The following is a 14,961-nucleotide window of genomic DNA, read 5'->3' as shown; positions in this document are numbered from 1 at the left end:
CTGGTGAAATAGCCACATGGCAGCTGAAAACCATATATTCCCTTCCTGTTCTCCCACTCATTCACGCATTCTTTCCAAAAAATAGGGACTTTTTTTAAATGCCTCAGGACGCAGGACAAATTGTTAAAAAGCGGGACGTCTGGTTACCCTAGAGTAGGATCAACATCTGCCTGTTTAAGCAAATGCCAGCAACTCAGTCTCAGGACTGCAGACCATGGCTGTCAGCACTGGCTTACAAGGGAAAGAAACACTTGTATCACTGAATTTTCTAGGATTAATTCTAAAATGAATTCCTTCTAAAGTGAACACTGTAAATGTAGTTGTTTCAATGGAGATTATTCTAAAATAAAATGAAATCCAATGAAAATGAAGTATTAAATATCATTATTTATATTCTTAGCTAATGTATAATAAATATATCAGTCTAGTACAATATATTCTTAAATACAACTTCATGTGTAATTTTTTGTTTTGTTTTCCAACTCCTGTCTTCAAGCTTAAGCAATCATCTCTCCCTTCTCAAATCATGAGAAGTCAGAGCAGGATCTGAAGGAGGAAAGATGGAGAAAGAGTAGTCCTGGCAGAAAGTACGCAAAGCACAGAAATAGAAAAGCCCTACCCAGGCATTGAAAATGGCAAGTAATTTAATTAGGATGGAGCTGAGGCCATGAGAAGGGCTGCATGGACACTAGGCTGGAATAAAATTGACCTTCAACTTAGACTCAGTATGACTCAGAATCAGATCCCGCTTCATGAACATGTGACTGGTGCAGTTGCATGTGGGCCTCCTGCTTGAATTTAATGCAGTGCTGTGTGAAAGTCTTACAAAGTATATCTTTAAATTTGTATTTGTGAGGATACTCCAATGGAACAATGAATACAAGCCCAGAGCTTGGAGCCTTGGCTCACAGGCAGTCCCCTGTTCCCACTGCTAGCCCAGAACTAGTTCTTGGCCGATTCCATCCCTGTTCCTAGCCCCATCCAGGCCCTTGTCTCACCCCTGCCCCAAGACCAGGAACTGCATGTAGGTCACATGGGTTGGGGAAGAGACCCTGGAGCCCACATCTGCCCTTGATCCTCCAATTCTTGGGTGGGATCTCTGGTGGGCCATGGGGACGTCAGGTACATGTCCCATACCATCTCAGGGAGGATCTGGCAGCAGCAAGGCACAGTCAACAAGCAGCTTGGGAGGAGCTTCTTACCCACCCCCAATCCAGATACAGAGAACTTCTCAGCCTGGAGGTTAGAAGCCCTCAGGATTCCCAGTCTAGAGGTTGCTGTGAGTTGGGGAACAAACTTTTAGGAAGAGTAGGTTGATTTCTATATCCATGTCTGGGGTCCTGCTTTATCAATTTGTTCTAGGCTCCACAAATTATGTAGTTGGCCACAGAATCTTTCCCCTTAACCCAGCTTCTCTCCCTGTTTTTGACAAAGGCATTACCCATCCCCAAATCTCTCTGGTTTAGTTAGAATCTCTAAGTTATCACTATCTTCCTCTTGTCTTTACCCAAATCCACTCCTGCAGGCCATCTCCCATCTGTCCCCGGCTTCCTAGTCCCATTGTTCTCTCTTCAGTTTAGTTGTTCATGATGGTTCCACCAAACCAGCAAAATACACTCCTAGTTGTTTTCATAGTTTTGAGCCTCTCCCTATTGAATCCATTCAGCCACTCCCACCATGTTACCCCAAACACCACTTTGATCATGTTAAGATGTTTAGGGTAAGTGAACGTCAAACTTTTTTTGTTTTGTTTTGTTTTTTGAACTTCAAACTCTTTAGCCAGACATTCAAGCTCCATCCTTCTTTTGCTCTCACCTTACTTTTGCATATTCATAACACCTGCTGTAACTTGTCCAAATTAAACTACTCACTGTCCTCTGTACATATTTTGTGCGTGGTCATCACTATGTCTGTGCTGAAGCCATCTTGCTATACCGAGATCATCTTCCCCTCCCCCAGCAACTATCTCCAGTTGGGAAATCTAACCCTCTTTATGGTTTTGTGGCACCCCCTCCAGGAAGCCTATCATCCTGAGTCCAGTCGCAAAGTGACTCCATTTTCCTCCAAAACTATACCATTTAGTTTTTGCCATTCATTAAGTACTGCTTTGTGCTAGTTGTTTGTTGTTTGTGTTGCATACAGGCCTCAACTATAAGTACTTGGAAAGCAAGAAGTATGTTCTCTCAACTTTGAATGTTCCTAAGCCCCCTGCCTTGGGTAGAACATGGGCTTAGGTATAACAGGTTCTGAGCACATGTTCATTGGAACTAATGAATAAATGAATCTGTTGTGTAAATAGACCAGGTCTTCTGAAAGCCTGGCACACCTGTAACCCTTCTGCGTCATCCCTTTTCCTCCTCTCAGTTCACCTAACAAAACATCCTGCTGCTTTTCATACCCAAGCCCATCAAACACCTGTATCATCATTATCAACACTAACAAAAATTCATCTCACACTTTTTATTAATGTTTAAAGTGCTATATTCTGAATGCTTAGGATAATCTCAAAGGGAACACCTGTTACTTGAGTGCTCCTATTTTCAACCTCTTGAGGGCAATTTTTTCATTACTATATTAAAGTGGGCTGTTTAATAACTTATAACTGTCAGAGAAAAAAAGGTAAATTGCAGTCACCATGGTCCATGTTGGATACCTAAAATAAATGAGGTTTTTCCCCACTTGCAATTCTTTATTTTTCTCCTAATGTCAAGTCTGTTTTTTAGAACTAATTGCAGAAAGTAATGCAAAATAATGAAATAAACTGAGGTATTTTTGCTGTCCAAACTTTTATTCAACTTTAACATTTCATTAAACATCATAACTTCAAAAGTATCTTCCGTGACTTTCTCTTGCCCACATTACAATCCCCCCCAAAAGATCATAAGTGTAATTGCCAAAAGATTAAAATCTAAAACTCCATGTAATTAAAATGTCACCTCCTAAAGGAATAAAAATACACTAGATGGATCTAAGCCAGAAACACCTTTAAGATATAGTAGTTAACAAAGAATCAGGAAGTCATTTTAACATAGAAACTCCAAGATATTTCTTTATGTATGCTAACAATTAAAATAATATCATGATAAAAGAACATGCATTTAGAAGGTTGTCACTTTTCACTAAGAGAAATCTGTAATAGCAAGCAATGGAAAGGATGGGGTAAATACTTGAATTGGGGGAGAGTGCAACATTAATAGAACCCTATAAAAAGTTTATATTGCATGAGTTATTACTAACAGGAACAAAGTGTCCAATTTTTGATAGGCTAGGCCAGGCTATCAGGTGTGGTTACCAACCACATTTAGGGGAATTTTAAGAAAAGTGTGAAAGGACAGATATTTCTATATTCCTTGAATATAAATCTGGTTCTAAATTATTTAATTTAAAGATGGAGCATGGGTCAGCAAAAGATTAGGCTGGCAGTCAAAACGTGTGGAGTTCACATTTCAGTCCCAAATAAGGAGAAAAACAATTGGAAACTGTTACCATATTCTGGGTATTTACAATGTATCTGGTATTGTTGGGGGGGCTTGAAGGCAATATCTTATTTTATTTTCACAGCAATCATCTTTGCTAGCTAGGTATTATTATTCCCATTTTCCCAGTAAGGAAAGTGAGACACCAAGAGATTAAGAAATCCTCCTCGGGTCATAGTCATGGTGACTGTGGTGTATCATAATAAAGAAAAAACCATAGTTTTATCAAAGAAGAGTAGCCTAAGTAAGACGAAGAAAAATACACCAAACTAAAAACACAGAAATATATCGTGGAAGCTGAAGGAGAAAGAAAAGAGAAACTTTAAAACAAGAAATGAAAACGAAGTAAACCAAGATCCGATCTTCCCAACCTGTGCACCATCCCTCCCCTCCCTGCCCTTTGTCGGTCCTTCCAACATCTCAGTCTTTTTCACAGCCATCCTTACTACCCTGGGTGGGGAAAACAAAACAAAACTCCCTTTTCCCAGTGCCAGCTTCTAAATATTGAAAGGCAACTTTGCTTTATCCTCTGTCTGCAGACTGAGGGGAGAGCCCACAGGAAGCAACAGCTGCTGAAAACCTGATTTTCTGTGCCTGCAATGAGACATAAGGCCACATTCTAGGCAGCAGGAAGATGAGTTCACTGCTGAAGAGGCAGAGAATTATGCTCTTGAAGGAAAGACAGTATATGAGCCGTATTAAATAAAAATTAGGAGCTGAAAGAGGATAGTAGGAAATAAAAGCTATAGAAGTAGGAGAAAATCAGTTGAGGATGAACAAGAAAAGTAAAGGCCATACAGAAAAAAGACTTCCATTTCAGGACATAAGTCTTATCCAAGAAGGAAGGGATTTTTTTTTTTTTTTGCCCAAACACACAATCAGGATATGGAAATAAAACAAGAAAGAAAATAATTTGTGATTGTTCACCAATCTTTTACAGAATCTTCAAAATATAATTCTTTTCTTTATCCCCTGGTCTTCTAGAATTGTAGAGATATAAAGAATCAGACACTTGTGGACAACTATTCATTGGTTGTTTGACCTAAACCTGCTGAGGTCTCCAAGAAGGATATAGTAAACAATGCACTTAATCAATAACAAACGGTTAATGAAAACAGTACTTTGACAGGCATCCTTTAATATGAGAGTGTTGACACTCATCTCACAAAATTAGGAAACTTGGTTTTAGAGATAACCGGCTCATTTTCTATGCAAAACTTCAACTTTCAGATGACATAGATAAAATTTTACCATTAGAGTCCTCCCCACCACTTTTGCTATTCTGAACATCAACAATCAAACTGGAGAAAAACACACAGCTCACGAGACTGCCGAAGAAGTACTCACCCAACCACCACACGACTTTCATGACTAAGTGTAAGAACTTTCCCTTCTTATGAACCCCGAAGAAGTCTCTTAAAAAGTGGCATCTAGTTTCAGCACATGCAGTCCATAAATATGGAAGACATTAGAACTGACTGGTTTTCAGATCCAGCATCTAACATCAAGTTCAAATCACTATGAAATTGAAAGAAAAGCCAGGCAATTCCTGTTTCCTTTTTTACCTTGAAACTAGAATGTTTACCCCACTGACTGGCTTTGGAGCTACTAAAAATTTGTCAATTTTGAAAACTTTTGGGTTTTTTGTCTTTCTAATAACCTGAAATTTCAGCTCCAAAATATCAATTGTTTTTCTTTCACAAACTAAAAACATGCTTGCTCAATCCCACCAAAAGTTAACTACAACTGCTATATTCAAGCCTAGACATAACTAACTCCTCTGTTTGTTCAAACTATGTAACCTCAACAGGAAAAACAGTTAAAATAGGATCCTAAGAGGCACAAATGGGTCAGAGGCCCATTCTTCCCCTGAAATTCCTCTTCTCTTCCTTGGAACTCATGCAGCTTTAAGCTACAGAAGAGGCCAGGGAGGTACCTCAGCATTTAGTTCCCTTTCTAACCTTGAATTAGAGAATGAAAATGTATTATGGTCCTACATCAGAGATGCCAAAGTGCCTATTTTCATCAGACTAACACTGGAATTCTAGGGTAGACATCTTTTTCTAGCAACTCACAAATGCATTCTAAAACCCTACACTGATACTCTTAAAGTATCTTGACAGAAACACATGATATTATTGGGTGATACATGAATTTTCCCATAAGTCACTGTGTGTTAAGAAAGGATCATTACATTTAAACTCAAGAAGGAATTTACATAGCAAGATTTGTATTGTAAAGAGCCTAAAGTAATGTGTTCCTGGATGCCAAAAGGTAATCAAAGGCTTGGACCCCAAGCCAGGGGAGCTCTGGGAGAAGAGGACGATTGCCAGTCCTACCTGGTAGGCATCAGGAATGTTGACGGTTTCTCCATGCTCCCCGACATAGCCAATGATACCTTTGCCCCAGGGGACCTGCACCTCATTTGAGTTCTCTGTGCTGCTGCTGGGCAACAGGGGGGTTCCTGCATGCACATCAAAGAATTTGGAGACCAAGCTCTTCTTGCCAGCAGCTGCCCCTTCCACCAGGAAGAGAGAACAGCGGTCAGCGTCCACCATGAGGCAGACAAAGATGAGGATCTTGTAGCTTAAGCTGGTGAGGTCGAGGTCATTGGAGATGTCCTTGACCAGTTCCAGGAAGAATTGACGCTCATTGTGCTTTTTGAGGTGGCACTTGTAGTCCATGGCTGTTGGGGGATACTGAGGCAGATTCACCCTTGATTCCAGCAGGGCACTGAGGATGTGGGCTGTGGTGGGGGGCAGGGAGCTGGCCTTCCGGAGAAGGGCTCTCCGTCGTACACTGCTCAGGGGCTCCTGGGCCCGGGAGGTCACCTGTTCATCGTAGGTCCTGTTGACATGGATGGCCTTGGAGCGGGCAAAGCTCTTCCTCAGTTCTTTCTGAGAAGCTTTCCGCTGCAGGCTCCCATCACCGCGGCTGCCACCAGCCCAGCTGGGACTCAGGGGTCCCGCTCCACAGTCCATGCCACTGGGGGCGGGTTGACAGTTGACAGCGCCATTCGGTCCAGTGCCACCACCAACGCTGCCACCACCTCTTCCAGTGCCATGAGCCGAGCTGCTGGTGCCACCCGAAGCGGCCCTTGGGCCTGAAGCCCCCTGGCCCTGACTGTGCCTCTGCAGCCACTTCTGGACCATCTCCTGCTTCCCCTTCCGCATCAAGTAATCTTCAAACAACTCCGGGTGCCTGTCCAGGAAAGTTTCCACCTCCCCGAAGTCCAGCCCAGAGGCCGTCATGGTCCCGGCAGAGCTTTCCTAGCTTCTTTACACTTGGACCACGTGTCACCCTGCCCGAGGCCTCTAGCTGCTCCGGCACATGTTCACCCCACCAGGCTTCCCAGCTCGTTGCCACCTCGCCAGCCGGCGGAGATTATTCCCAGCGGTGGAATCTCGGCTGGGAGGTGCCCCCTCCTTCCCTGGCTCAGAGTGGCTGGCGCCAACTTCCCCCTCGCCCCCTACTCCGGGTCCGCTCAGGTGCCCGGCGCTGAGCCCCGCGCTGAGCTGCCGCCGCGGCCACCGCTCGGGTCCCGGGAACCTGGCGCTCTGGCTGTTCTCGCTCTGGCTGCCGCCGCCGCCACTCCTGCTGCTGTAACCGGATGAGTGGACCACTGTGACAGGGAGGTAGGGCAGGACACGCCCCTGAGCGAGGCACCGAGCCCGGAGGGGGGCGGGCGCGGGAGGAGGGAGCCGCGGACGCCAGACCAGCCAAAGTCCACGGCCCAGGATGCCAGGCGGTTCCTGGAAGCGTCTCCGGACGGCCGGAACCGGCGGGGACCACGGCCGAGTGCTGCTTGGAACACGATTAGAAGAGGACGCACACCTCGTTCCTCCCGCTCCTTCCTTCCTCACCTCCCCGGCCCTCCCGACTCCGTCCCTTAATCCGCTAGCGGTTCTCGGAGGCCCCGCGGGAGCCCGAGGAAGTGTTGACGTCTCGCAGAGATCCGAACCCAGAGGCGGACTCGGAGGAAATTAGGGTTCTCAGAGACAGGCAGGGTTATTTTTCTGGGATGTGACTGTGGATTGTGGGTTCCCAGGATTCCAGGGATTGCCCGCTAACACTGCCTAGCACTGTGGGCGTTCAGTAAATATTAACGGAATTGAATTTCCCTGAAATTGGCGAATGAAGTTCCCTATGTGAGCAATTCGTTACTTTAACCAAATTCACGGACCTGGGGCGGGGGGGAGGTTACCTGGAGGAAGAGTGTGACACGCAGGACACTCCTCCCTCCCTCTGTACCAGAATTGGTTCAGGACCCCTGCAGATACCGAAATCCACAGCTGCTCAAGTCCTCAACATAAAACTGTGTGGTATTTGCATATAACCTGCGCACAGCCTCCTCTGTACTTTAAATTATCTCCAGTTTACTTCTATCTAATACCATGTAAATGCTATGTAAATACTTTCATGCTGTATCGTTTGGGGAATAATGACAAGAAAAGAATCTCTGCACATGTTCAGGATGGAGGCAACCGTCCATTTTTATCTTCCCAGTATTTACCATCAGACCTGGATTGAATCCACAGGTGACAAACCCATGGATGCCCAGGCCAACCGTACTTGGATTAAAGAGACCTTGTCTAGCAGGAGTCTATAGCAAAGTGGACCTGGGAGTCTCAGGGGCTTCTTTCCAGCTGGCCCTACTTACTAGGTAGTTTCTCCTCCTTTTATGAATAACTTGCTCTCTCCTCCTACTTCCCCTGCTCAGTACCACATGGCCACCAAGGCTGCCTTTACAGCCAATGCCGTCCTGGAGCTAGCCAGTAAGGTGTCACCCCTGTGGGAGGCCTTTCTTTCTCCTGCCCTGGGGAGCTGGAGAAAGCCTCTCTCCTGGTTCCTGGTAATCTTTCTCTCCCTCTTCCCCTTAGGTCTAGGGGAGGTGACTTTTCTGCTGCCTTGAGCTCCAGCTTTCTTCATTGTGGAGAATTTTACGGACACTCACAGGTGACTTACACAGTAAGTAAAGCTTACTCTGGGAAGATGGCATCAAGCTGAGCACACAAGGTGCATCGAGCACTTGTTGTGTGCTGATAAATTTAAGCAAATCCATTAATTTAATCTTCACAAACAAACCTATAAGGTGGAGACGTCTCCCATTTCAAAGATGGGGAAACTCTGAGAAACTGAGCAGTTTATCCAAGGCCAGCAGTAAGCAGTGCCAGAACTGCGGTACAGATCCATTTAGTTTGGCTCTAGAGTGAGACTCTGAGCAACATCACTGGATTATCTCCCACCTCTGTTAGCTGAGTCCTATCTGTGTTCGGATTTGAGCCAGTAACAGAGATGCAGGGACTGAGGTAGACTGTCCTTTAAACATTCCTCTGACATCACCAGAAGGACTAGGGAGAGGAAGAGAGACACTTGTTTGAACATTCCAAACTTCCCAGCTTACTCAGCACGGCCAAGGGCGTGGGCTTGGCGCTGGATTCAAATATGAACAAAACAAAGACTCTGCCTTCCAGACAGCCAGCAAACAAATAAGAAAAATGTATATAGTACAAGAAAGTTAGTGATAAGTGGCATGAAGAAAAATAAAGCTTGGCCACATAATAGATAGAGGGGTGAGGTGGTCACCTGAGTAGAAATCTTTGGTGGAGGGGCCACCTGAGTAGAAATCAGGTGGAAATGGGGCAATGTACTTTGTTGATATGTGGCAAAAAGACTGCACCAAGTAGAGGAAGGTAGTGCTAAAGTTGGGAGGTATAATGTGTTTGAAGTATCTAAGAAACAGTAGATAGACCAGCTGGGGACATGAGCACACAATACTCCTAGTCTGGAGTGTCTGGCTGCCACAAAGGTGAGTGGTGGTCAAGCATTAACTAAAGAAAAATTGCTTAGCACAGTGCCTAGCACATAGAGTGTTTGAGAAATGTTAGCTGTTGTATTACTTCTATTATTATCATGATTATTATCCCAAAGTAATATTGCATGGAAATCTCACCACATGTGGCCACATCTCCAGTCACTGGAGTGATCAGATGGCTAATGGCACACTAGAATTGGCTAGTAAGGACTCACAAGCGCCTATTACAGCTTCTTCTTCCAGTTCTGTGTTCAGTCACATCATGAAGCTTGCAGTTGGCCACTATGGGAACGTTTACACCACAGAAATCAACAAATGTTACGAGTTTTTTTTTTTTTTAGTAGATTGCTAATTGTTAAACATTTATGAATATTCAGTGGAAATAATCCAAATGTCCATTAGCTGATGAAGGGATAAATAAAATGTATTATAACCCTACCTCTGAATATTACTTGGCCATAAAATAGAATGACGTACTGATACATGCTACCACTTGAATGAACCTTAAAAACATCACTCAAAGTGGCTTGGTGCCTGTAGCTCAGTGGCTAGGGCACCAGCCACATACACCAGAGCTGGCAGGGTCAAACCCAGCCTGAGCCTGCCAAACAATAATGACAACTACAACAGCAATGGAAAAAATAGCTGGGCATTGTGGTGGGTGCCTATAGATTCAGCTCCTTGGGAGGCTGAGGGAAAGAATCATTTAAGCCCAAGAGTTGGAGGTTGCTATGAGTTGTGACGCCATGGCACTCTACCCAGGGTGACAAAATGAGACTGTCTCAAAAAAAAAAAAAAAAATCACACAAAGTGAAAGAAGCTACTCACGAGGGACCACATATTGTACAATTTTATTTATATAATATGCTCCCAAAAAGCAAGTCCATAGAAAGAAAGATTACTTTCTAGACGGAGAGTAAAGGGGGTGGCTGCCAGTATATCTGAGTTGTTAGGGGGTAGTGCGTAATGCAAATGTTCTAAAACTCATGATGGTGATGGTTGCACAATTTGTGAATATGTTACAATTCACTGAATTGTACACTTTAAGTGGGTAAATTATATGGTATGTGAATTCTATCTCAATAAAGCTATTACAAAACAATAACAACAATGATAGAGAACAATTTACTAGCATAAGACTGGGGATAGTACAGCAGCAGTGTTGTGCATGGAGACAGGAAGTGAGGCAATGAGCTGTCCTCTCATCCTCAGGGAAGGGAGAGAAGCCGGCTAGCCCTGGGATGCCTAGAACGTTTATAAGTGGACATTTCCTTAATTCCATCTTTCATGTGTTTGTTATACAAGCAGCCATTTAGCATTTATAGTTCCAGGCTCTGGGGACAAAAGACCAAGAGGAAACCTCTGCTCTTGATTGAGGAGCTCACAGTCTACAGCACCCAGGGAAGTGAGAGTGGGAAACAAGACCCGGAGATGGGAAAGCCATAGGAAAGAGATCTGGGGAGACAAGTTCAGCACTTTGGGCTTGATTTGAGTCTGCTGTAGCCAGGTTCTCTGCTTGGGACATGAAATCACTAAAGGTGGGGAAGAATGGTTCGTGATTGGTGAGGAGAGGGAGCAGGTGACAGAGAGGACACTTAAGCTAGTCCAGAGGGCTGTGACAGAGGGCTGCATAATTAGATGTGTACTGATGTAGACCCAATTGCCATTTCCTCCTCACTTTTCATCTCTAGAACATGTATTAGTGATCATCTCCATAGGAAAGAGAGAACACTCAAATTAAATTTAAAGACGGTTAATTCACACTCGGTGCCTATAGCACAGTGGTTACAGCGCCAGCCACACACACTGAGGCTGGTGGGTTCAAGCTAAATAACAATTGCAACTGCAACAAAAAATAGCCAGGCATTGTGGCAGGTGCCTGTAGCTACTTGGGAAGCTGAGGCAAGAGAATCACTTGAGCCCAAGAGTTTGAGGTTGCTGTGAGCTGTGATGCCACAGCACTCTACTAAGGCCAACAGCTTGAGGCTCTGACTTAAAAAAAAAAGTTAATTCATATTTTTACTGTTTTATTTTTTATTTCAGATCAATGAGGGTACAGATGATTAGGTTACATTGTATACGTTAGGTAGAACCCAAGTCGTAGTTGTGCCCCTCACCCAGGAGGTGTGCCCTGTACCCTTACATTATGCCTGTTTGATGAGAGCACACCAACTCCACCTTCCTCCCCTCTCCCTGATTCTCCTCCCCTTCCTCCCACTTCAGTTTAATCATGTTTTCCTCTTGTGTGGCATGTATTTGTTCATCTATTTATTTCATATTAGTATCGAGTACATTAGATACTTGGTTTTCCATTCTTATGATATCTTCCTAAGTAGAATTTTCTCCAACTCCATCCAGGATAACAAAAGATGTAAAATCTCCATCTTTTTATAGCTCAATAATATTACATGGTGTATGTATACCACAGCTTATTAATCCATTCATGGGTTGATGGGCACTTGGGTTGATTCTACATCTTGGTGATTGGGAATTGAGCTGCAATAAACATCCTAGTGCAAATGTCCTTATGATAAAATTACTTTTTTTTCTTTCAGGTAGATGTCTAGTAATGGGATTGTGAGATCAAATGGCAGGTCTACTTTTAGTTCTCTGAGGATTCTCCATACTTCTTTCCAGAGAGGCTGTATTAGTTTGCAATCCTACCCCCAGGGTAAAAGTGTTTGAAGAGGTCAATTTATAAAAGGTCTAATATTTAAAAGAGGGAGTATAGGTAAGCCACAGGGACTATGAAGAAATCTGGGGCTCACAGCAGCAAAGAGTCACCTCCCCTAGACCTAAGGGGAAGCAGGAGGGAAAGATTACCAGGAACCCAAAAAGGAGAGAGGCTTGTTAGTGACATCTGCCTTCAGGGGAGCAGTGACAGCCTGTTGAAAGACATTAGACATTGGCAGCTCAAGCTGACCTCAAAGGAGGGATAAACATCTTGAATTCATTCTTCTGTCTCCCTCTGCCAAAAGCCTGAAGGTTTTGGGAATCTGCTGATGGAATCCATATCCTCCCTGGGCAGAGAGGAAGGGGGACAAAGGAGGATCTGTGTAAGATCTGGAGGGGCAAATGGAGGGTACTATTGGGCTAATGGGAGATCTTAAAGAAGTTCCCCCAGGAAAGCACGGCCCACTATGGCACTTTGAAGAGGTCCCTTTGGGAAAGAAAAGAAAATATATTTTCCCTTGTTAAATATAGCTCCAAAGAATTTTCTGTGTAATTCTGCCCTCTTCTGCTCATCTGCTAATTTCATCAAAAGTATCGAGAATATGATTTACAACTTTTGCAATTTATAGAGCTCCCTTGGGCACCTATCATACCTGAAGGAGTACAATACTGTGAAGGTATTTTGCAGTTAATAGACTCCCCAAGGACATCATCATACCTGGAAAGGCATGATACTGGACAGATCAGTCAGCTCAAGAAAAAGGCTCTGCAGACTCCCTCTCCATCTATATTGTCGCCTCTCCACCAAGATGCACATGTTCTCCAAGTAGCCATTCAATGGAAAAGGTAAAGAGATCTTCCTATTTGTAGTTTTCAAGAATCAGGAATTCCTTTTTGATCTAAGTATGCATTTCTTTATCCATGCCTTTGCTAATTAGCATATGAGAACTTTTAATGTGCAAAACACTGAGTCACCTGCAAATATTTTTTCCAAAGGATATCCATTATGTTTCAGTACTAGATGGAACCTTAGCAGCCATCTAATACCACACTTGCTACATTTTGCACATGTGGAAATCGAGATCTACAGCAGAAACATACTCCTCCAAAGTCACCTGCCAAGCCAACCTCTGATCTATTCCTGGTTCCACCTCACACTTATCAACATTCCACAACTTAGTACTAACTTCTCGAAGCCCAGTCAACTTCTGTCTCCTCAGCGTGCCTCCTAATCATTCCCTCTCTCCTAAAACAGACATCTCTGATTTTCACTGTGTGACCAGCAGGCATCATCAGATATGTAAAAGGAGGCACAAACCACCTCAAAATTTAGTTGCTTAAAACAATAATTTTTCTACTTCTCACAATTCTGTAGATTAACCACAGGTTCATCTGTTCTACATGGTATTAGCTGAAGTCACTCACATGGCAGCATTTGGCTGGCAGCTGGACTGTGCTAGAATGTCCAAGAAGGGCTTTGGTACCTACCCAAGGGCGTCAGTGCTGACTGCAGCTGAGGCAGCTCAGTTCTCCTCCAGGAGGCCTCTCTCCGCATGGTGTCTTAGTCCCCAGGTCTTGTTTCCATGGCTTCTCTCTCCAAGAGAATAGCCTGTCCTTCCAGCTGGGTTCCAAGAAGACAAGCCCAATGTGCATGAGCTTATCAATTCTGCATACTACTTGTTAATGTCCTATTAACCCAAGTCAACCATCTAGCCAAGCGCAGAGTCAGTCGAGAGAGGGGCAAAGGTGTGAATACTCACAGGTGCGGCTCACGGGAGCCACCCATCTAATAGCTGACTATATATACTCTCTCCTGGAACCCAAACCTCCATTTCTAACTGCCACAAGAAATTTGCTCCCAAATGTCTCACAGATGCCTCAAGTTTATCATCATCAAGATAACTCTCACTCTTCCTCACCTTAAATCATTCAGTCCTATGTATAATACCTCAGAAATTTTTCTTTGAATCCAGCCATCTTCTGCAGACTCACTTTCCTTAATTCAAGCTTCATTATCTGATTACCTGTTTGTCGCAACTGGTCTCACAGCAGGAAGGAACCAGACATGACTGGATTAGAAGTACAAGCTTGGAGGAGGAGGGCTAGCCCTTCTTTGCAGGGTAGTCCCGAGCAACCGCGGCACCAGCCTTTTATTGAGACCGTACAATGCAGGTGAGGGGGGTAATTAACAAATGACTGCGTGCTGAAGGCTCAGGCTCTTTCTCCACAAGGAGCACCTGCGGACGAATGAATGGCCCGAGAGTCCACCCCTCAGCTGCAGATCATCTTGCTCAGAAGTCATCTGGCTCTTGGCGTCCCCTACACCTGTTAATTGTCTATAATCAGTATTGTCTTCCACAAAACAAGTGTTATAATGGCCAAGCCTTGCTTACAAACTCTTTTATCTGTAAGATTAATTCCTTGTCAAAAGATATATGTAGTTGGTTGAATTTTACTTCCACAAAAGATATGTCCATCCTGAATCCTTACTTAGAGGAGGATTTTTGCAGATAAGATCATCCTGGACTTAGGGTAGGCCCTAAAGCCAATACTTTTGCTTGTATATACATAGGAGAAGAGACTAAGATTCAGAGGCAGAAGTGAGGTGAAGACAGAGATAGAGATTGGAGTGATAGGTTCACATGCCAAGGCATGTCAAGAATTACTGGCAGCCCCCCAACCTGAAAGGGAGACATGGGATGGATTCTCCCTCAGACAGAGAGTACAAAGAGAGAATCAATTTTCCAAGCTGGGCACGTGGCTCACGCCTATAATCCCAGCACTTGGAAGGCTAAGGTAGGTGGGTTGCTTGAGCTCATGGGTTTGAGACTAGCCTGAGCAAGAGCAAGACCCTGTCTCTAAAACATAGCTGGGCGTTGTGGTGGCCACCTGTAGTCCCAGCTACTTTGGAGGATGAGGCAAAAGAATCATTTAAGCCCAAGAGTTGGAGTTTCTGTGTTTCTACCCAGGGCGACAAAGTGAGACTCTGTCTCAAAA

At 44.1% G+C, this 14,961-nt stretch overlaps 1 protein-coding gene across 1 annotated transcript in view; it reads right to left on the bottom strand.

Annotated features, from left to right (window-relative positions):
- The window catches only part of PDE11A (phosphodiesterase 11A), a 393,899-nt gene extending 386,780 nt beyond the window's left edge, over positions 1–7,119 (bottom strand). Inside the window, exon 1 of the mRNA XM_012806178.2 lies at positions 5,816–7,119. Within this exon, the coding sequence (XP_012661632.1) occupies positions 5,816–6,727 (912 nt within the window). The 5' untranslated portion in view covers positions 6,728–7,119. The remainder of the gene's footprint in view (positions 1–5,815) is intronic.
- Between the last annotated feature and the right edge of the window lie 7,842 nt (positions 7,120–14,961).

This window comes from Otolemur garnettii, unplaced genomic scaffold, assembly GCF_000181295.1.
Source record: "Otolemur garnettii isolate 467f Iridium unplaced genomic scaffold, OtoGar3 scaffold00048, whole genome shotgun sequence".
Taxonomy (NCBI): Eukaryota; Metazoa; Chordata; class Mammalia; order Primates; family Galagidae; genus Otolemur; species Otolemur garnettii.
Note: the sequence above shows the minus strand (reverse complement) of the source record. Positions and strands in the feature narration are given on the sequence as shown.